At 39.0% G+C, this 23,307-nt stretch overlaps 2 protein-coding genes across 4 annotated transcripts in view; one reads left to right on the plus strand and one right to left on the minus strand.

Annotated features, from left to right (window-relative positions):
* The window catches only part of usp28 (ubiquitin specific peptidase 28), a 25,124-nt gene extending 12,520 nt beyond the window's left edge, over positions 1-12,604 (minus strand). For 2 of the 3 annotated variants that reach the window (XM_013908876.1, XM_013908874.1), the window contains exons 1-11: positions 12,443-12,604; positions 9,757-9,834; positions 8,565-8,685; positions 7,778-7,865; positions 6,611-6,773; positions 3,126-3,212; positions 2,880-3,017; positions 774-844; positions 594-670; positions 368-516; positions 128-255 (exon numbers count right to left, since the gene is read on the minus strand). In XM_013908876.1, coding sequence (XP_013764330.1) covers positions 128-255; positions 368-516; positions 594-670; positions 774-844; positions 2,880-3,017; positions 3,126-3,212; positions 6,611-6,773; positions 7,778-7,865; positions 8,565-8,685; positions 9,757-9,834; positions 12,443-12,502 — 1,160 coding nt within the window. In that variant the 5' untranslated portion in view covers positions 12,503-12,604. The remainder of the gene's footprint in view (positions 1-127; positions 256-367; positions 517-593; positions 671-773; positions 845-2,879; positions 3,018-3,125; positions 3,213-6,610; positions 6,774-7,777; positions 7,866-8,564; positions 8,686-9,756; positions 9,835-12,442) is intronic. The other variant, XM_013908875.1, reaches the window with a different exon arrangement.
* A 38-nt stretch (positions 12,605-12,642) lies between these two features.
* htr3b (5-hydroxytryptamine (serotonin) receptor 3B) lies at positions 12,643-22,411 on the plus strand. Its single transcript, XM_013908877.1, has 10 exons — positions 12,643-12,713; positions 13,339-13,429; positions 14,093-14,256; positions 14,447-14,491; positions 14,635-14,744; positions 15,325-15,494; positions 16,913-17,070; positions 19,877-20,087; positions 20,671-20,880; positions 21,292-22,411. The coding sequence occupies exons 1-10, from the start codon at positions 12,654-12,656 to the stop codon at positions 21,555-21,557; spliced, it is 1,485 nt and encodes a 494-aa protein (XP_013764331.1). The 5' UTR covers positions 12,643-12,653; the 3' UTR covers positions 21,558-22,411.
* Positions 22,412-23,307: the final 896 nt, after the last annotated feature.

Here is a 23,307-nt window from a genome sequence, read left to right on the forward strand (position 1 = left end):
ACATGTAACGCGTCACTGCCCATCTCTGCAATGGAATAAAGTTGGATGATCATTTTGGTGGAAATGACCGCGGCCTAAGTTATCAACAAGCCTAGTCTGGAACCATCCCCCTCTGTTTTAAACTCACCTGTCCATATAAATGATTTGAGGAAACTCCAGTTTCTTATGTATCTTCTCAGGGCGCCCAAGCTGGGTGTTGAATTCAAATCTCGAAAGTTCAAATGTCAAGACTGGTGGTAGCTTTTTGAACCATCTCTGAAAACATGAATAAATAAAGAGTTTCTTAGCAGATCATTAAATTTCACAAACTCTAGCCGAGCGTGCTGCACAAAGAGAGATTCAATTTTAAGTTTATCAAATTCTTCACCTCACGTCCAGATGTGACATGATGCTCTGAATGAACCGACTCAATCTCCTTCTCTACCATAGCACCTTCTAAGCATTCATCAAGATTGCTGAAGCCATTGACTTGCAGGGGGTACTGGCCAAACTGCTCAATATTATATACCATCTTACCTGAGAAAAAAATCACATAGATACCAGGGGATGACTGAAAATCATAGACAACACCAATAAAAAGACCAAACTCATACCCTCGTGTCTTCTTTCTGTCACAAAGGTACCATAGAAGAGCTGGACCATGGGGTTATGTTGTTTATCTTCTGCATTTCTAAAAGTAAAACATGGCATTATTTTAAATTAATTTAGCAAGCAGTAGTGCACTAAAGATGACAATGACAAAACACGCTGGGTGCCATCAGCTTAAAACGTACTTTCCACTGGCAGCCAGCTGAAATGCATCCTCGAGCCAGTCAAGCAGTTTGTGGGAAAACTCACTGACATCCTAAAAGGGACACATTTCAAAAAGGGCAATTTACTTGTCTGAGTCATTTATTTAATTGTCTTTCTGTTATGTGCTTTTTCTGTACTCTGTCTCTGATGTATAAAGACCTAATGAAGGGCTGTCTAAGAACTAAAGGGACTGCTGAACATTAGTATGTGCTGAATCTACATAAACATATAAACAACAAATGGGAAGGTTAAATATTATTACATTTACATGACAATCTTCACTGAAAGTTAGATAAAGAAAAAGTCTTTTAGCTCTTAATTAAAATCTTAATAAAAGATCAGCTTGTTTCAGTATCATCTCATGGTCTTCCCCAGTGAATGGAGCTTGTCTAAGTGTATGACCACCTGTTGCATGACCACTGGGAAGTCTTAAACCAAGACTAAATGATGACCAGGTGTGCATAGCACTACCTCTAGCATACTGAACACTTGAACTCAGTCAGCCACATTAGCTAAATCTTCAGCTGATTCCCTTCTGTGAATTTTACCGGGGAATAAAAGAGTCTCAAATTGGCATCCTATTTAAACAGTTTCAGCCTGCTTATAATCTCACCGTCCGCTTCATTAGGTACACCTTGCCAGTGCTGGAATGAACCTTAAAGTGCCCTCATAACTGCCTTAATTATTATGGCATAGATTCAACAAGGTGCTGGAAATGACATGAAGTTGCTGCACATTTGTAGACTGCACAACCGTGACGAGCATCTCCTGTTTAGTCACATCACAAAGGTGCTCTATTGGATTGATATCTGGTGAATGTGGAGCCCAAATGAGTACAGTGAACTCATTGTCATGTCACAAAACGAGTCTGAGATGATCTGAGCTTTGTGGCATGGTGCGTTATTCTGCTGGAAATAGCTATCAGATGATGGGTACACTGTGGTCTAAAGGGATCGGCATGGTTGGCAACATGTGATAGGCTGAGGCATTTAAACAATGCTCAGTTGGTACTATGGGCCCAAATGCGCCAAGAAAATATCCACCACACCATTACAACACCACCACTGACCTGAACCATTGAGTCGAGGCAGGGTGGATCTGTGCTATCATGTTGTTTACACCAAATTTTGACCCCATTATCCAAATGTTGCAGCAGAAATCAAGAGTCAGCTGACCAGGCAACATCTTCTATTGTCCAATTTTGGTGAGTGCATAAAAACTGTGGCCTCAGTTTCCTGTTCTTAGCTGACAGAGGTCACACCTGGTGTTAGCATATTGTGCATTCAGAGATGCTCTTCTGCATATATTGGTTGTAACTCGGTATGACGTTATTTGAGTTTTGCCTTCCTATCAGCTTGAAACAGTCCTCCTGAATTCACCCAGAGATCAGCCCCTTTCTTTAATGCCTGTTCTTTTCACTTAAGCAGTCTTGTTGCTGCTCTCCCTATAGACTTTGCAAATCTGCAGGTAGAAGGACTGGAAGGTCCCAGCCTAAAATTCATAATTATTACAGATGAAGTAACAAACCTCTTTTAACTAAAGTGGTCCTGACAGAACTGGGCTAAGAGCAGGTCAGGGCAAACGCGGACTGCATGTAAATTTAATGGATTCAGTGCAAAACCCAGATAATGATGCTTGCCGTCTGCTGATCCTATTACAATGGACACTTAAAAAAAAAGTTTGTGGGCAGACTTGCTCTGGAAAATTATGGCTGGTTTCTGTCATGGTGGTTTAGAAGAGTTAAAACATTATAAATCCTTCAAAGACACAAATAAAATATTCAGCTGGAAAATAGAAAAAATAAAGAAAATGAGTCTGAGAAGGGCAGCAGCAGAAAAATAGAGAGACTGCTGACCATTAACGCCTACATGTCCCTGTAGTTAATGAGAAACAATGAGGCAGTGGCTACAAATTTCAGAGAAACCAGAAGTCTGAAGTGCCCTGCAGAAAAGGTGCTGACAGATGTGCTTTGGTTAGTGTATCTGAGAGAGGAACACCTCAGCTTTATCAGCAAGTCAGAGAGTATTAAAAGCAGGTGCGGAGTTAGGTTGTTCCTTAAAAAGACAAATGCTGTACATATCTTGTACCTGTTGGGCCTCATTGGTCCTGAAGGCGTCACGCAATAACTCCACTGCAGCAGAAGGATCCACAAACCTGCGGGTAGAGCCCACCATGAGGGCAAACAGGCAGCGCAGCTCCTGCATGAAGGCTATGTTCCTCTTGTCCTGTTAACGTAAACTCATCAACTTCATCACCCTTATATCACAGCAGCAAAGTAAGAAGAGTTATGTGTTATCCTGTTCTGTATATACTCGTGACAGTAGCTTACTTACTGAATGGCTTTTACATTTCTCCAGTATTTTCTCAGACAGATGGTAGTTGAGAACCAGTCTCCTGAACACAGGCAGGTGGAAGAGTGACTGTAACAAGACAGCATAACAAGGCACATAAATCCAGCCATCCACTGAAGGTTGGATATGGGAGATTACCAGATGGCAGATCATCGCTACAGCAGAACATTTATTGTAACTTGGTTGAGGAGAAAATGTGGAGATATGTTTACAAATATGTTGCTTGATTAACAAAGAACACTGCTAATGTTCTGCCACTGACATTTAGCTTGCTGTTTGGAAAATTGCATGCGAGTGTTAAGTAGATTAAGTATTCACACATCAAACAACCATCACAATAACTGAAAGGTGAGGCTAATGACATCAGTTCTATTTTTTTAATGCAATGTTCTGCAGGGAAAAATAGTTGCTTGGGAATGGCTTGAGGAATACATGAGGCACAGGCAACGACCAAGCATCCAAACTTCCAAAGCATCAACTGCGAAAACCACAAAGAGCAACCAAAGTCCTGTATCCATGCCACAACGGGTCAGAGATATTTTGGTGGTTAAATAATTGGTGGAAGGTTTTGATGTTGTGGCTGATCTGCATATGAACACTGTGGTGTAGTTTCACCTGGATTCAAAAATATAGGCTAAAATAGGCCAACATCCTCTGTTTTTTTGTTGTTCTTTTTTCTTCACATACAGTGTTGCGAAAGAGTACCTGCTCCCTTCCTAATTTCTTATTTGTGGACATTTTTCACACTTGCATGTTTCAGATCATGAAAAAAACTAGACAAAGATAACCTGGGCAAACACAAAATAAAGTTTAACATGATGAGTATATTTATTAAGGGGAAAAAAGCTATCCAACCCTATGTGAAAAAGTAACTGCCCCCTACAGCTAATAACTGCTTGAGCCACCCTTGGCAACAAGAACTGTAATCAAGTGTTTGTGATAACTGGCAATGAGTCTTTCATATCACTGTGGAGGAATTTTGGCCCACTCTTCTCTCCAGAATTGCTTTAATTCAGCTACATTGGAGGGTTTTTGAGGATGAACAGCCTGTTTAACCCTTTAAAGCCTGAACCCTGAAATTATTGCCAAAAAATAATAATAAAAGACACATAAATTGGCTACATTCCGTATTTTAAGGGTGCAATTTATTACTTAAAAATGTATTGAGCTATTTATTTAGGTTTTTTCGGGGGGGAAAACGTTACATTGATGATGTAAAACAGGGGTGGGGGAAACTCCAGGCCACAAAGGCCGCTGTCCTGCAGGTTTTAGATATTACCCTGGGTCAACACACCTGAACCAAATCACTAGTTTATTACCATCTGAAACATGTAAGTGTGACAAATATGCAAAAGACTAAGAAGTTAGCAAGTCGGAAAATAAGGTTTTATAACGGTATATGTCAATAGCTTAATATTTTTACAGCCAGGAACAAACCCCATATCAATTTGTCATAAGATACCTATGTTTCTCAGGATAAACTAAATGCATTAATACTAATCTTATGTGTCATGTGCAGGGCTGATGGGAGCTTATAAGCACTTCTGAGTATCAAGATATGCATTTACATTTCAGAGGGAAATTCAATTACGGTTTATCTCAGTTTTACTGCAATTTAGTCCACAAAGGATAATTGAAGAAATATGAGCTGACAACTGAGTCACGTGGTCACTCAGCCTCAATCTGATAGCATAAAAATTTTCTAGGGGAGACGACGAGTCAAGCTCTGTTGAATCTACAACAGCTCAGTTGTAAAACAAGGAAGTGACTCTGGTACAATAAACAGAGAAAAAAAGGTATGATCTGAACGCCATTTGTATTCTAACAATACGGCCTTATTTCCCCCATTTCAATTTCCAGATAAAAGCCCGTCATATGCGGGTGGGACTTCTTAACAGATATGGAAGCATATCTGAGTTTAACAGAGAGAAACAATCACAGTCTCTTCTGTTTACTTTATACTCAGGCTGCCACTGCTCACTCCGTCCTCGCTCGCTATTTAATTATCAATATAGCCGGTGTATCTCAGTTAGGGTTCTGGTTTCTGCCGAGCTACCTGATAGGCCTGGAAAAGTTAAGTTAGCTGGAATGGACTTATAATAGAATTAAGAGCTCAGATTAATACTGTATGCTCAAGCTCACCGGGAAGATGTTTAACTTTATTAGCATGAGGGTTGATGAAAAGGTGAGATAGAAGGGAGATTCTTGTGTAGCTGAACAGGTTCTGCTTTCGCTTTAAAAAGATGTCTGTACTGTACATTTTAACCCAGTGTGGTCAAATTTTACCATGGAAAAACTAGGTGACAGATATTGCTGAAAGCAAAACAGATATGTGAAGAAATCTTTGAAAGGAAACTCCAAGTCTATAAATGTTTGTTGAACTAAGTGCAAGAGCTATTTAGGTCTTGGGAGCAACAGAGGCGAGACTGTTAGAACAGGTGGAGATCGGTGATGAGTTTCATGCAACAGAATACATGCTAGATGTCGCTATGTTTTCTGAATATGAATTTGAATACTTCTGTGGTCAAGTGTCATATGGGTCTAACATTGACATGTGTTATATATACACTACATTAAAAATACAACACTAATTTATGTTAGTGGGTATCAGGGTTATTACAGTCAACTAAAATTAAACTTAAAACTGTTTACTGCTCAAGCTATTACAGCTTGGCTGATGAGGCTTTGATGGCCTTGTTTTTGAGTCGATAGATGTCTACAAGATCGTGAGTCAGCTGCTTTCAAAAAAGTAGTGTTTTTATTGTAATACCTGAACTGATTTTCCTAAATCTTGCCTCTGACACATGCCCTTTATACAATGATAATTAAAAAGACTGAAACTCAAAATGCTTTCACCCAAAAATGAACCAAGAAAATCAATTTAGGAAACTAAATGAAACAACTTAAAACAAAAAGTAAAAAAGAAAAAAGAAAAAAAAATTAAAACACTTGTGACTGCTAATGCTAACCCTCAACCTCCTAATTCCTCCTCGAATTGGTGGTAAATATCTGTTATAAGTCAACAGATTCTCTATTATGTTTTGCATATTTGTTCTTCCATATGTTTTTTACTTGTCTTAAATACTTAAATTTTAAGATGGTTATTTTATAAGGAATTTTAAGTAAGTCTGTTACAGACAAGTCAATTAAAGTATTACATCCATTTGCTTAAATTCACATGGATCTCATTCTATATCAACATATTCAGGATGTTTATGGCATTACAATGTCATGTGTTCCTATTTGATCATATTTATGATTGAGGGTTTTTTTTCATTCTAAATAAATTACACTATTTTACAAGCAATTTTAGATTTTAGCAACATTTTGATTGTTTAGTATCTCTCTGTGAAGCATGATAGGGGTTATATTTATGGACATTTGTTGTTATTAATCTGACCTCTGTAACCAAAATGCTCCTTTTTCATCTTATTGTTTGTTAGGTGAAAAAAGCTCCTTGTCCTCACCTGGATGACAGCACTGAACCAACAGGTGTTTCCTACATTACGAATGCCCACAGGCCAATCTTCCTGACGGATCCACTCTGCAGGGCTACACATTTCACTCTGGGCTTCACATCTCTTCCTCTTTATTCTCGCAGCATTCTCCTCTGCACTGGCTTCCAGAGCCCTGCACAACATCAGTTTACCACTTTAAAATGGTTATCTGACAACACTATTGAACACAGGTTAACTCATTCCCAGTGTTATGGGTTAGGGTTAGTATAATGTAATCTTTATAAGTAAAATCACCCCAAAAAGATTTGTAGAAAAACATTAAATGTACATCAAGAGGAGCAAATGAGTCTAACAGGTAATCAGTATTGTGGGAATTATGAGCATCAACATGCTTATACATTAAATCCAGCATTTGAAATGAAGAACAGCTCATGGTGAATGAACTATGCTGAAGTAACTGCCCTATTCATCTGCTCACATCTCAGTGGCAAAAGAGCTGCAATGCAAAACGCGGGCCTGTTACTGGAAGCAACTCCAGGTTCAGTGTTAAAACTGCAGCTCCCAAGCTGCACACAGTTTACCCAAGTGTCCTTGGGTAAACTGTGTGGGGTACTGCTGGACCAAAACCGCCATAACTACCCATTTTCAGTGTAAACTGAAACACTGCATGGGATGAAACGTTAAGAAATCTGAGGTTCCCCAAAGACATGGAGCTAAATCATCTTAGGGCCATCTATGATTGGATAAATGAAATCTCCTCTTCATCAAAAGTCAATGAATCACCATTACGATAATTAGTTAAGGTCTTTGATAGATGGTTATCATCTGAAAGAAATTTCATTTCAATCCATCCAGCATGGCTAGAGAGAAAGTGTAGTCAGACACTTAAAGTTCTTTGCTATTTTATCTACGTTTGATCTCAGATTAACTGCTAGACCACACTGTTTTGTGTGTTTTTGCTCCGTGTGAACTGTCAGCTGTCAGCAGTGACCTTTGCTGAGAGTGTAACACTCACACAGCCAAGATAATAGTTGTGGCATCCATGGCCATTTAGTAGCCTGAGAGGAAAAACACTCATGCCGCTAACATTTTAATTTTCATAGTTCTCTCTATTGAAATTAAAAAGTGAATTAAACCAAAAACAAGTGTTGTATCAAATGAAAAGTCGTCCTTTACCTATGAAATTCTCGCTCCTCTTCCTGGGCTTTGTGGGACTCCTGCAGGCTGAGTTCTATGGCGGTCTGCAGTTCATCTTTAGGAAGCCCTGAACAAAAAACCACAAGAGCGTTACAACAGAGAGCCTATAATTCAACTTAAAATGGGTTAATGTAAAAATCACACTGAGCACTCATAATAAAATTCTGTTTCTTCTATGTGACTCTGCCTTCACTCAAACATTGTTTTCTAACTAAAGTAAATGGATGACCCATAACATTGCTCAGATATTCTCCTGTTAGCTTACTTACCATTAAAATCCCCAAACAGACGGCTATGAATGGCAATACTTTAAATGTATATTAAAATATGTGTAAGTTCACCTCGAAAAAAAAAAGCTTGACACATTCTTTGTACATTTTACTTGTGTTTGAAGAGCAGTGTGTTCCTTATCTGTTTCATACCTAATTTCCCTAACACCACACATAAGTCAATCAATTTTGGCAAATCTGTAGTAACCACTTTTGGCTGCCCCCTTGCCACAAGGGGTCACCACATGTTTGATTTGGCAGAGTTTTACTCTGGATGCCCTTCTTGACGCCACCCCAAAGGAGATTTGTGTCTCCGGCTGGACTCAAACCAACAGCCTTTTGCTGGCCAACTGAATGCATTTACTGCTGTCTTCTCTTCTCTTTTAATGTCTCATAGTAAAGCTTTCTTTATATTCATCCATTAAGCTCAGTTTGCATTTGTGCTGGAAGTGTCACTTCTGCTATCAGCTTTGTGTCAATTTGCATCCCCAGAGTACCTTTCTGGCCCTCCCAGGCCTCTCCAGATGTCCCTGACTCCTGTGGTTCTCCAGGGTCCTGAACCTCTGCAGTCTGGGTTGTCAGCAGTCCAACAGCATGTCCAATGTCCCCCTGACTGACCTTGAGGAGAGAGAAGAAGGAATATATAAATATTGAGGATTTTATCTGTGACTGCAACATCTAATAATACATCACAAGGATAAATCAACACATTTTAAAGACACACAAATCAAAATATAAACACATGGCCATATCCAGTCGATTGTGCTTTAAACAACAATTTTAGACTTGTATGACTCAACGAATACATAACCCTACTGCTGTCTGCAACTGGTTACACGATGCCTGTGAAAGTTAACCAGTGTGTTTAATGTACTGTTTGTTTAACTGTTACTTTTATGATGTTCCAATTCATTCAAATCTTTTAACGGGGTTTTCATATGCAGCTGTATTTAAACATGGTAAGCTTGAGGTAGAGTGCTGGAGTGAAAAAATGGGACCCTATGGGGTCTTTAACATAATTTACACTTCAAAGACTCTTTAGCTGCCTAATAGTGCGGGAATGGATTGCTACAGTTTAACAGTTTTAGATTCATGTTCTTCATGGTATTAAATCTTGCTATAAAACATCTCCTACCTTTTAAACTGTCTAATATATTTCTCCAGCTAAAAGCAGAATTCTCACCATTACTTAGATTAACATTTGGATTTCTTTACAAATAACTATTAGAACCTGTAGCATGGCTTCAGGATGTTTGCTAGTTTATCTGTTTGTTAGCAGCATTACTCATAAAGTTATGGATGGAGATGCATTTACCAGACGTAGCATAACTTAGAAATGTTTCACATTTTAGGGAATCTGGATATTAATCTAGGAATGTTTGTAAGGATACTTTACCATTATGAGATGTGGGCAAATAGTCAATTAAAAAACACACACACTATACAGTCTCAGATTAGTCTTTACTCTATGTATTTCATTTCTTTCTCAAAAATCATTTTAAATATAAACAATTTCCTGAATGTCTGCCTACAAGCTTTTTAATCACATTAAAACTACAAATCTCTCAGCCACGGGAATCCCGTGAATGTTGTTCTAATGTCTGAAAGTCATAGTGTCAAACAACTGTAGTACCCAAAACATGTGATGCTGCAGATTCTAAAAGCTAATGCTAAGTTGTTGGGCCTTACATTCAGGGCTCTGTAGAGGATCTGTTGGTCCTGGATGCCAGTGATCTCCCTCAGCTGGCTGATCAGCATTTCACTCTGCTGAGAGAACGAAAACACCAGGCATTACACACAACTTCCTGTATCGGATCCATGCATTAGAGGCAGTGATGGGCTGGCATTTCATTTCGATTTGGGTAGACAAAATGGACATAACTGTAGCACAAGTAGGCGATCCACTGGAAGTATTATTGGCTTTGAAGTTACAACTGTTACGAAATAAATATCACTACAGTAACAATGGCAACAATAAGTCCTCCATTTAGATTGGCTCAATAATCCTTGCTTTCACTATCCAAGTCTGTCCTCCATCAAGAATGAAATATGTTGTAAAGAATACGCCACCAACAAAATAAATGAATAGTGCTTTTGTTCTCACCAAAAGCTATTGGTAGTTTTTCTCTGATAGCTGAAATGGCACTCAAAGAAAGAAAAATGTGAAAAATTGACTTTCAAAAGAGAAAAAAAGAGCCCTGTTGTCAGAAGAGGCAAAAAAGATGATTTATCCAAAGGAATTCAAAAGTAAAACACCAGTCAACTTCCTTATGAGCATTCCCTCAGCAGAGAAAACACCAGGATTTCAGAGGGGATCTCACGATCATTCAGCTGGCATTACTCCTGCCAGAAAGTGACGTCTGATCTATATATCACCAGTACTGAGGGTACACAAGACCAGTCTAAGAAAGTCACTTGTGGTAACCAAAAGATGTCAAGGTTAGTGTGTCATCCCACTTACAGTCCTCCTTACCTAATGTACATGGAGTGGAACAAACTGAGGACCACATAAGTGCATGGCTCATGTGTGGCTCATGTCTATTCTGTGACTTACACAGGCAGTTTGCTGAGTAGGAACAGTTAAACAAAAATGAAATTATATTTCCAATGAGTAGAACTGAAACATAGTTGGAAGAAGCTTTGGAATAGCTAGAGATATTGAGAGGCAGTAATTTATGGGTGAGTTCCACAACAACAAAATGGATCAACTGATCAGAATGTCAGATCAGACACTGACAAAAAGCCAGGAGATGTAGATGAAGATGTTAAAGATGGACAGCTTTAGAAATAAGTACATTAGAGGGAGAGTTCAGGTTGAGCAGTTTGGAGACAAAGTGAGAAAGCCAAGGCTGGGATGGCTTGGACAAGTGCAGAGGAAGAATAGTGCACATACTGGGCAAAGGATGTTGAAGATGGAGCTGCCAGGCAGGTGGAAAAGAGGAAGACCACAGAGAAGATTAATGGATGTATTGAAAGAGGACATGCAGACTGGCTGGTGTGACAGAACAGGATGCAAGGGAGATAATGAGATGGAGGGAAATGATCCGCTGAGATTCCTAAAGGGAGCAACTGAATAAACCTTAGCGATTTGCTGGGATGTCAGTCTGTGTATCTACCTTCTCTGTTTAGTTTCAAGTAGACCAGTGAATCAGGGACACTGGCCAATCGGGGGCACTTTCAGGTACCCTTCCTCCAATTAGATCCCCCTCTCTTAGCCAGCGGGCTTTGCATGGTCAGTCTCCCACCACCACATTATTTGTTCCACACATGGACAGGCAAACACAAGTGTTCCCAGGCAGTCATATACTTTGACCTCACAGACACATGAAGTTTTAAAAAAGAAATAACACACGTTTACTGAGTTAGAGGCTCTATATAAAGCCTGCAACCCTGACACCAGGTGCACATGTCATGGTATCTTTCTCTTACACACAAAGGAAGCCAGGAGCAGGCTGACCAGACTTATATGGAGTCCAGTGGCTATCTGAGACCCTCTTGGTTAGCCTCTATTTTCAGCTACTGACATGGATAGCACAAGCTTCTGTTTATCATTCCACTCACCATGCCACCAGGCATGGTGAGAGGGCAGTAGTGGGTCTGTCTCTTTCTGTCTTCAAACACACCTCCTGTGTCAATACCAAACCAAAAAAGTGTAATAAACGTTTAGATTGCATTGCATTTTCATTAACACCACATCATATATAATTAGAGGAAAGCCCTCCCTGAAGTATAAAATCACTAATCACTCCACACTGTCTTAGAATAATTACAAAAGCCTATTGAAAGAGCAATCGGTTGGATTAATAGTTACTGAGCCAAATAACGGTTTAAATGTAAATGTTACGTAGTTTACGTTTAACTAGTGGGAATTATTAATAAAATATGTATTCATATACAAAAAACTCTGCATAATTAAAGTGTTATTATTTTATCTTTGCAAGCTCCTTTGACTACGATGACCTGGATGACTGAGAACCTTCACAGACATTATTTTATCTGTTGGTCACTAAACGAGCAAAAAAATAAAAATAAAAATAAAAATAGAAGTTCAATCAAACAAGGCTCAGTTAAGTAGTCACATCGGGTTAAAAAGCCATGTCAGAAGTTTGATTTAAAAATAAAAAGTGTATTTTATTCCTACCGATTTAAAAAACGTTATTTTTTAAAATTTGAAAACTTTTAAAATGTATTTTTTATTTTGAGTTACATTAAAGAATATCAGAGGAAACTTTAAAATCGCAGATTTTTGAACACACACTGGCCTCCGGGGGTTGTGCCCACACAACAGAGGGGTTAGTGTTAAGGTTAGCTCTTCAGGCGTCACAAACATGCCACTTATTGTGTTAATAGCAGCTCCATCATCCTGAGCTCTCACCGAGTTGGTTGAGTTTTCTCCATTTTCAGACTGATCGGCTCTCATTGCAGACGAAAACATGAATTCCTTCTGATTTTTCCCCCCAAATGCTTCCAGCACTGCCTCCGACTCAAACCAGCTCCATCTGTCAGGCACGAGAGCGACAGGCCAGCTGTGCGCGCTCACCTATCCAGACACGCGCGTGCCTTGGAGCGATCGCTAACCACAGTCAATGGTCGCTAACTTAAAACCCGCGCGCACCCGTTACGTGATTGTCGGGACGTTTCCTCAGGTAATGAAATACTTCCAGTGTCTATGGCAGATTTATTATCCAACGTTAATGGCTTTACAGCAATTATGTAGCTAGTTTACAACACGGTGACTTCCGCCTCTCTTACAGAAAAAACAAAAAAACAAAACAAAACAATTTCCTCGTCTCTAAGAGCCTTATTGTTGTTTTTGTAATTGAATTACTGCTTTTCTTACGAGAAACTAAATGTGATTGCAATATAAATGATATGCATTTATATCCATGGTATTACAGTCACGGCAATCTGTAATGTGAAATATTTTTATGCCTTGCATTTTATGGCTTTATTTTCCACTCTCTGGTTCGCAGACATGTACAATTACCCATCAGTCCATTCTTTAGTTCTTCTGTTAGATGCTTCCAGCACTTTTACAACACATACTTAAGTGTTTAGAATTATCCGAAGCTGTAAACTGGACTAAAAACACCTCCAGGGAGCTGTCTCTCTGGGGTGTTTCTATCACATGTATCACCTTACCCGGGTAGTGGAAAATCAATGACAACCAAAAAAATGTCTGCTCTACCCTGTTCATTGCTCCTCCCCTCCTGTCAGGATTGCTGCTGTTGAACTTATTTGATGAAACTGTGGATATTTCTACTTTAACAGGGCAATCATTTTGGGTATGACTCTTGGATAACACCTGTAATCTTGGTTTTTAGCTTGATGTCTCTCATTTGGCTGACGCTGCTGATCTCAGGTAAGATGCTCTTTTTGTAATTGATTGAGATGTCCACATGAATTCATTTAGATGCTTCGTCTTTGTGGCATTTCACATCAGAATGAAGCAGCTGTCACATGTCCTGATTTTTTGTTTTGTTTTAATTGTTTGAGCCATTGCTTTGCTTATTGTATTTGGTCAGCAATACCAGACACATTCAGATGATAAATGCAGAGATAAAGAAAAGGTCACCTTGGCTGATGGTTATTATAAGCATCCTCTTAACAATGTGTTTAAATCCATACAAATTTATTTAAAAAATGTGGATTTCCTTACATTATTCTCATCGCTTTACATTAAAGTGGCAAAATGAAGGGAATGCGGAACAATGAATGGCTCATGCAGCTCTCTACCTTTTTGCAAGACTTAATAAGTGATCCGGGAAATTCAAAGGGGACTTCTTGATACCCCCAGCTTACCCCAAAACTTAATTACCCAATTCTTTTTGTGTTGTGTAAATTCAAGTAGGCAACAGATATTGAGTCTAGGCATGATATGATATCTTTTTTAGTAATCCACTGATGTAATAGTTTAAGCCTCAGATTTTCCTCTGCACCACTGGGTAGCAGCACACCGTTTTGTCCTTTGTGTCCTGTGAGTGTGAGTTGTTTGTCCAAGTGGTAATCTTTCTTTAATTTTCAGCCCATCTGGCTGAATGTGTGCCAGAGAAGCCAAAGAGGTCAGCTCTGAACCAGCTGACCAGGACCCTGCTGAGGAACTACGACTGCGGCGTTCGACCTGTTCACAATTGGACCACTCCTACTACTGTCTACATAGACCTGACACTACGGTCTGTCCTTGATGTGGTATGTTAGCTTTGAATGCTTTCTGCTGTGTTTGTATTGCTCCTAACGTTTATGATATTGCATTTTATTCAGTATCACTTTTCATGCATTTCTATGTTGTTTACAAAGCAACTCAAACAGTAACCTTGGAAGAGTTAATATATAAGAAAAATTTTAGAAATTGTGTTGAAACTCATTTTCTTTTCTTCAGGATGGAAAGACTCAGAGCATCACTACAAGTATTTGGTACAGACAGGTAAATAGCCTTTTTGTGCTTCCTTTTTGTTTTTTGCTACACAAGTTAAGAAAAAAAAATGCATTTTTCAGTGTAATAAAATATATATCTTTATGGATAAAAGAGCTTTTTAGTTTAGCTGAAAAATCCTTTGCACTTTTCAGGTCTGGACAGATGAGTTCCTGGTTTGGGATCCAGACGAGTTTGAGGGTATCAAAGAGATCTCGCTGTCATCTGAAGCTATCTGGATACCTGATGTTATCATTAGTGAATTGTAAGAAAGTGTCTGCACAAACTGAATTTCTTGTGTTCAGTGCATTGTCCTTCAATTTTGCCCAAGTCTCAAACATGATTGAGTTTCTTTGATTTTAGAAACGTACCACAGATTCCTACTGATCTGATTGTTTTGTATTGTATTAAAGCAATAATACATCAATTGATAACATGGTTTACATTTGCAGTACATTAAAATATTCACATATCTTTTAACATGGCAACGTTTTTTTTAATTTAGTTGTAAACTGTTAGGAAATTACATCTTTCCGGTAACTGCTGATGTCATGTTTCTGTATTTGAAATTGGATTTTGGCATCCCAGAGGCAATCATGAAATAATCAGAATCACAATACTTTATTAATGGCAGAGGAAATTATGTATGTCTCAATCTCAGTAAGTCTAATCAAAATTAGGTTAGAATTCATGTTAAACCTGAGCATTTATAGGTGCTGGTTTAGCATGTCCCCATTCATGGGACAAGGTCCACGAAACAGCCACTTTAGTTATGGATCAGCTCAACAAAAGGTGTCTTGATGATCTCATCTGTTCTCCCCTCTTTCTCCTCATATCCATTCCAGTGTGGACGAAGGGAAGTCCCCCCCGATCCCCTACGTTTACGTCAACTCTTCTGGCTCAGTAAAGAACAAACGGCCCATACAGGCAGTGCTAGCTTGCACTCTCGAGATGTATGCCTTTCCATTTGACAAGCAGAATTGCAGCCTCACCTTCCGAAGTTTGTTGCACTCAGGTCTGTAAAATCAGCCTACGTTTACAGCAGGAGAGTACAGTTTTCATACCTGTGGTGGAGACTTTCACCAGCTTTAAGTAGAGAAATTCAGCCAGAATGACTTCACTTGGTGTATCTGCCTAATCTCAAAAACAACAGCGTTTTTATTGTTTTTTATTGTGCAAGAGAAGACAGGATGTGACGAGATATATGAGTGTGTGTAGGTGTGTGTGTGTTGTGTGTTATAGGGGCTGCTGTGTGGAAGTATGGGGCTCTATTCAGTCCAAAAGCCTATGTTAGTGAGGGAGGGAGACAAAGAAATAAAATAATAATAAAAATAAAGAAATTAGAAAAAATAGGAGAACCTATGGTGATTCAACAGGTTGAGGCTGATTAGATCAACAGTGTTTTTATTTAGTATCACATAAATTGAACTTTTGTTTTTTATAATTTCAGAATCAGAAAACCTTAATTATGTGGTCACAGTTGCTCGAAGAAAGTAAGAACAGTAACTAAGTAAAATAAATTAAATGTTACAATATTTTACAAAGTTAAAAAATCTAACCAAAAGCTCTGATGAATTCATCCAGTTTACATCTGTTAACAGAATCATAGATATCTATTGCTGCATAAAGTTCAACAAAACACACTTAAATTGTCTTATTCTTCTAATTCAATTCAATTCAATTCCGTTCAATTCAATTTTATTTATATAGCGTCAAATCACAACAACAGTCTCCTCAAGGCATTTTATATTGTAGAGTAGACCCTACAATAATGCATACAGAGAAATAAACCCAACAATCATATGACTCCATATGAAGAAGCACTTTGGCGACAGTGGGAAGGAAAAACTCCCTTTTAACAGGAAGAAACCTCTGGCAGAACCAGGCTCAGCGAGGGGCGGGGCCATCTGCTGCGACCGGTTGGGGTGAGAGAAGGAAGACGGGATGAAAGACTATAGTGATCCACTAAAGCAGTAAACAGTCGAACTGTGGAAGCTGTACAGCTAATGTTTTGTAATTTCAGCTAGTGTTCTTTCATATGCCTTTGCAACCATCAGTTATCATTGCCTTGTAAACGACATAGCTTCAGCCCTGTGATAAAATCTGAACCATCTCTAGGACAACTGATGAAAGTCATCAACCGATAAAGACAGTGAGTGAAATGCTGAGCTTATTTTATTCCATATTTGCAGTGTTTATCATGCCATTCAGCTGTAGGGTTTTGCCACAGCTGACAGATGACATGTAGATATGACAGTGCACCTTGCTTAAAAATCTGTGGATAGTAGAAGGAAAACTGAATAATTTGAAACTGATTTGTCTGCCACTGTGAGACAAAGGTGACAACACAGTACAAGGAGATAGCAGATACACACTACGCTCATTGTTGTTTCTTCTGCCATCTTTTATTCTTCATTATCTCTCCCTCTGCAGTGCAAGAAATAAACTTGGCCCTGTTGAGGAATGAAAACACCACTGCTAATGATAGAAAGCAGTTCATGAATGATGGAGAATGGGAACTGCTGTCCATTCCTTCACGCTACCGGCTGAGTCAACAAAACGAAACTGAATATGCCTACATCCAGTTTAACGTACGTGACTTATCGTACTTAGCGTACATTCATCACATTTACTGTTATTGTGAGTAATTTAAATGAAACTGGTTATCTTATAAATCTAACAGCAATCAAATACTAATATTTCGGGTGTTTGATAGATTATTACTTCAGAGGCGTAAACGCTCTGTAATAAGTGAGAGAGTAACTGTGCTGTGATGGCTCTGATTGCTAGTCGATGGTGAGCTTTAAACTGTAGTTCTCTGCGGGTTACACCCTGAAGCGTTGCGGTGGAATTGTAAAGTGTAAAGCAATTGGCTGCGACCTTCATGGATTGAGCTAGAGAGCTAATGCCAAATGATGAGGCTGAGGCTGTTTCTGGCAAGTAAAGAGACAGATAGAGAGAGAGAAGCTGATAGACAGGGGAGGGTGAGCAACCATAATGAGACTGTCTCAGTGGCTGCCTGATCAATGGACTTCTTGTTAGCGGGGAGCAAAATGGCCCCATAGCCCATTGCAGGTGGAGAGCAGGGAGGGCTGCTAGTTATCCAGCTCAAAGAGCCAAGGTTTTTTTTGTAATGGAGCATTTCATGGCTCACTGGGATATTGTTACACTGTGACAGTGTTGTTGCGTGCAATAGATATTTTATATAAAAACGTCTGACTTCTGAGAAAATGTTGCTTTTCACAAGCTGGAGAAAGTAACAGAGCAACATTCAGCTGCTATTAATAACCCAAATTCTTGAACATGAACAAACAAATCTACACACATTCAGAATCGAAATCTATAGCCCGAGAAGACCTGATTCTCTATTCATCGAAATGAAAAGTCAAAGTGAAATCCAAACATATTCGTTCCAGTTTGGAAGTAAAAAAATGCACTAAAGCATTCATAGTGACGCCTATTCATGCCTTGGAACACCAGCTTATTTAACAGTGAGCCACTTGATGTCACTGCACACTGCTATATTGTTGTTACATAAATAATAATGGCTTGACTCTTTTTATCTCTCGTTGATGACTGGGGCCCATGTCATGAATTTGGCAATTGGGGTCAACTACTTTCACACTAATTTTCTCACTTTTAACTGATCTGAAGAAATGAAAACCTTGAATCCTATGCCCGAACATGGGAAAGGACTGTTAGACTTGCAAATTTATATTTAATTTGCGAGTGATGATAACTTGGGATGCCAGCAATTTTTGCAATCTGTACCAGAGTAGTGCTCATAAATCACTTTGTGAAGCAGGCTGTAGCTTGACAAATTGAGACGAGCTGAGTGATAGACGTGCTTGTAGACAGCTGATATTCTGCAGAGAACGATGGAAAATGACTTTGAGAGAGAGTGTCCTAGATGTGATGAATAAGACACTCCTGTGATTACATATCATATGTGCTGTGAATGCTAACAAAGTTTAACGAGTGCAGTGTAAACAGAAGTTACTTCGGGGACTCATTCTCTCAGAGAGAGTAATGAAAGGCTCCCTCACAGCAGCAGCTAGTGAAACATCAGTTAGCTGGTAATTATTATCAGGGATGGTTTCAACTTGTTATGACGGGAAACTTTCTAACAGAATTATGTTTAGTTTTTCATTAATCACCATCACGGCAGCTCAGACACATGAACACACTAGAGAGGGATTTAATGGTGGTTTTTCAGGGTTTGTGGTTATCAAAATCAGACATAATTGAATTTTAGATTATTACTTGTACTCAACACACAAGTTCACTCGTGTTATCACACAGGAGCCAACAGGCAGCGGTGGTTAGGACTGTTACCACACAGCAAGAAGTCCTTGGGTTAAAATCCACCATCTGGCTGGGGTCTTTCTGTGTGGAGTTTGCATGTTCTCACCATGTCTGTGTGGGTTCTTACCAGGTACCCTGGCTTCCTCCCACAGTCCAAAGACATGCAGTCAGTGGGGTTAGACAATTTCGGTGATTCTAAATGAATGGTTGCCAGTCTGCGTTAACCCTGCGACAAACTGGTGACCTGTCCAGTGCGTATCCTGCCTCTTGCCCTATGGCAGCTGGGATACGGTCCAACACAGAATAAATGAAAGAAAATGGATGGAGTGACAGTGGAAATATGTTCAAGATTCGTGAAGTTTATTGTCATATACACCACAAAATACAAGTAGTTACGCAGAGCAATGAAATTCTTACTTTGCAGGTTCCCTTCACACATTTAAATAACAACTAACTAAAATAAAGAGTAAACTTAACCCTGAACATAGAAAATAGCACTGAAAATAATAATAAAGTAAAACAAGTGCAGCTTATGTGTAGGTGTAGTCAGAATTTAAAGTGCAAGTAGTTGCAACACTGTCCCAGTGTAATATATGCAGAGTATGCAATGTTTATATTGTATGAAGTTGTGTTATAAATATATACATATATAAATGTACAAAATTGCAAATTTACAGGTGAGAGATCATTACAGTTCAACAATTAGTTAGTGATTCAGTAGCCTGATGGCCTGTGGATAGAAACTGTTTTTTTTCAGTCTGGTTGTCCTTTATGTTACAGCTGATAATGTGTTTTGTGGATTATACAGACTAATAAGGACATTTATTTTGTGAAACAAGACAGTGCTGCTGCTGTTTTGTGTCCTAAGTAAAATGTTCCTCAGTTCCATTCAGGTGGGTTTGGGGGCAGAAATGTCAGAGATAAGTGTTTCATGCACACAGCTGTTTGTCTGGAGAGATAAACAAATATTCCATGGTTATATTTAAAAGTGACTCCAAAATTAGGTGTGTGAACTGTCAAGACTTGTGGATATTATTTCTGTCTGTCTTCTGTCCTTCATACCTCAGCTCACTGGCCTCATCTTTTATTCAGGTGTTGATTCGCCGGCGCCCCCTGCTGTACGTGGTAGGACTCCTCATCCCGAGCATCTTCCTCATGTTGGTAGATGTGATGAGCTTCTACCTGCCTCTGAACAGCGGTACACGCATCACCTTTAAGATCAGCATACTGCTCGGCTACACCGTCTTCAGAGTCAACATGACAGATGAACTGCCTGTTACTGCTGTCAGAACTTCACTCATTGGTGGGATTTTAAAGACACACATATGTAAAGCAAACAACCTATATCCTGTTTTTTATTCTGTAACTGAAGCCAGAAAGGTTAATGTAAAATAAATTCCAATGTGCACTGTCTGCAAAACATTAATTTGTAGAATGACAATAGTATGTCTAGTAGTACTGGGGGAATACAAGAGGAAAAACAAGTGCAGCCTAATTGAAGAAGCAGAATCTGAAATACCTTAATTAAATTATGAAGCTCTGAGTGCTCCCCACATTTAATTTTACACACAGTAATTTATCTGGGGAGGCTGCAAACCTGCTCTGCCTTAAATAGAGTGCTCCATGAAAAACCTATAAAGAGTAAGGGTAATGTTAAACCACAGAAAAGATCACTCTTAGACTAAATACCCCAAGACTGGCAGTGTGTCACAATATGAAGGCAGTTTGAGGTAGAATCAGACTGTGAGCATGGAAATAGGTGTCTGGGCAATCAGTAAAGCTTTATTGTAAATATCGGTTATAGTTTGGATTTTATGTAACTAGACACTATTGTAAGTGTTTCTATATTCTCCACCAAGTTTCTGAACTATGCAATCTCCATTTAGGGGTATTCTTTGTGGTGTGCATGGCCCTGCTGATGCTCAGTCTGATCAAGTCTATACTGGTTGTGAAGCTGCTTCACTACAGTGAGAAGGAGGTCAAGGAAATGTCAGTGTCTGCCTGCCTGTTGGACAAGTACGGCTCAGCTGGTCATGTCTTTACTGAGAGTGCTTTAACTTCCATCAAAACCCTCGACCACATAAACCCGTCTGGAGGTAAACTTTAAGACTCGTTTTCCCAAATGTGCTATTGGCAGCGGATATAAGAGTACACTTTTTTTTCTTTTTTTTTTTTACTTTGCTTCAGCAAAATTGAAAACAACATCATGAGTCATGGGAGGAAAAACACTTAAACGGGAGCCAAGGCACATCTTATCTGTGGAAAAATTTAAGCCCTAAAAATAGAAATAGAAATACACACTGTGCCAAAGCGTATGGAAACTCTTTTTGAAAGTAGGACAAAAATGCATTAGCGGAATAGTTGAGGGTGGAATAGCAGCAGGGTGGCACAGTGGGCCAAGTCAATGGGGCTATTGTACAGGATATAAAGCTGGTAAAGGATATAAACTGTCTCCAACTCCATAAATATATATTCATTACTTACATTGTAATGTTTTTTTTTCTTAGACTATGAGCTTGAAAACTCACTGGATGAGGATCTGCTGTCCCTGAATGAGATCCAGGATACTCCCACTGGGCTGGAGTGGCTCCTCCAAGAGCTGGTTTCCCTCCGTCTAGCTTTTTCCCAGGAGGACAGCGAGTCTGCAGCTCAGAGCGAATGGCTGGCCCTCTGCTCTAAGCTCGACTGCTTCCTGTTTCGCCTTTATCTGCTGGTTCTGGGCTTGTATGCTGGAACGCTGCTGCTGCTCTGGGTCAACTGGAGCTTTGCTTGACTTAACTGCACATTTAAAAACAGTTCTTGCCTATGTCCACAGTACTTGCAGAGATAAATACTGCACTGTTGCTGTGTATAGAATAAACCTGATTTAAATAAAAATATAGGCTACTTCAAGAAGTGCTCATATATATTTAACCTAAGAAACCACTGGTTACAACACACTTTATTTGTATATCACTGTTGTTGACACAGCGCTTTAAAATGATGATTATATGTTGCAATGTGGCTGTTTTTTGACTGTTTTTAGTTTCAGTCACAGTTTTGGACCTTTGGGGTCTAAGAACAGGATGTGGTCAAAACAACAGTTTATTCAGATTATATAAATTATTAAAAAAAACTATGTTTATTACTGACAGATTGAGTAATGCCTTTTAAATAGCCAGTACAAATATTTGGCAAAACTGCAAAAAGTACACTTGAAGTCTTCTGGAGCAATAGCTACTCTTTAAATATGCTGCTCGCGTAACCGCCACCGCTCTAGCCATCGTAGCACTGTATCATCATTCTGACAAAGACATTATTGTATCGGCTCTGTTATTATGTTTCCCGGCAGTGAAGATTTACTCAGAGATACTGTACAATAAAGTAGCTCTCAGGAGAAAATTCTCACTTCCAGTGTGATGCTATGATATTGTATTCATACTTTAATCTCCATCCTACTGCCACAAAATGGATCAGTGAAAACCTTTCAGAGCTCAGCTGCTGTGTCTCTACTCCCTGGTGGTTTCCTAATAGTCCTAATAAGAATATCAAATGTGCACAGAAAACTTGCCAGTGTAACGATCAATATTAATGTAGTTTTGACGGTATCAGCAACCTCTTTTTTCCAGTATATCTGGTTACACGATGTTATGCAACACATCTGAAAATAAATCTTTCATCATTGCTTTGTTAGTGTCTCTATGAGGCTTCCAGTGGCTGTTTAAGATGTCTGCATTCGCTTTGTTTTGGATATAAATGTAATCTGTAGATGTTTGTGCCTGTTTTTTTTTTTAAATAAAAATCATAACCACAAAAAGAATGTGATTATTTTGCAAAGATAAAACATGACAGAAGAAGCAACAAAAGCTTTTGTGAGGCAAAGGAACGATGGATCCTACCTTTCTGAAATACACATGATTACAGACTTAGTATGCATCCATTTAGAGAGATAGCTACAAGCCCTCAAAGGCTTCGCTGCTCATATTCATTATTTCTGAAACCCGGAGAGCAGGCGAGTGAAAAAGTAGGCCACAAAACCTTTCTTTAGGAAATTTCACATGAATGAAACTAAAGAGTTGTTACAACCCTCCATGGCTTAGAGCTAAAGGTTCAATCCAAATCAAACCTAGGTTTTTTTTGTTTGAATTGCAATCTGAATTTGAAAACTACTTACATTATATGAGTCAAAAACCAAAGCTTTCAGTATTTTAGATATGGTCAGTGTGAAAGTGAACTACAATATCGTCCTCTTTCAAGGTGCAGTTAAGATCAGGGGCTAAACATGTGGCACAGAGGCCAGAATTTTAAGATTTTGGGATTAGACTTAAAACTTTCCTTTTTGCTAAAGCATATAGTTAAGGCTGGATCAGGTAACCCTGAAATCTCCCTTAGTTATGCTGCAATAGGTTTAGGCTGCTGGGGGATTCCCATGATGCATTGAGTATTTCTTCTTCAGTCAGCTTTCTCACTATGTGTTAACAGACCTCTCTGCATTGAATCACACTTGTTATTAATCTGTCTCTCTTCCACAGCATGTCTTTATC

The sequence above is a fragment of the Pundamilia nyererei genome, unplaced genomic scaffold (assembly GCF_000239375.1).
Source record: "Pundamilia nyererei isolate P.nyererei 1_Seehausen unplaced genomic scaffold, PunNye1.0 scaffold00015, whole genome shotgun sequence".
NCBI lineage: Eukaryota > Metazoa > Chordata > Actinopteri > Cichliformes > Cichlidae > Pundamilia > Pundamilia nyererei.

What these genes read in the sequence shown, in the direction of transcription:
- htr3b (XM_013908877.1), top strand. Translation starts at nt 12,654, where the DNA reads ATGGTCGCTAACTTAAAACCCGCGCGCACCCGTTACGTGATTGTCGGG. An exon ending in GCTGACGCTGCTGATCTCAG is followed by an intron (nt 13,430 to 14,092) that starts GTAAGATGCTCT and finishes TTTAATTTTCAG; the next exon opens with CCCATCTGGCTGAATGTGTG. An exon ending in CCACATAAACCCGTCTGGAG is followed by an intron (nt 20,881 to 21,291) that starts GTAAACTTTAAG and finishes TTTTTTTCTTAG; the next exon opens with ACTATGAGCTTGAAAACTCA.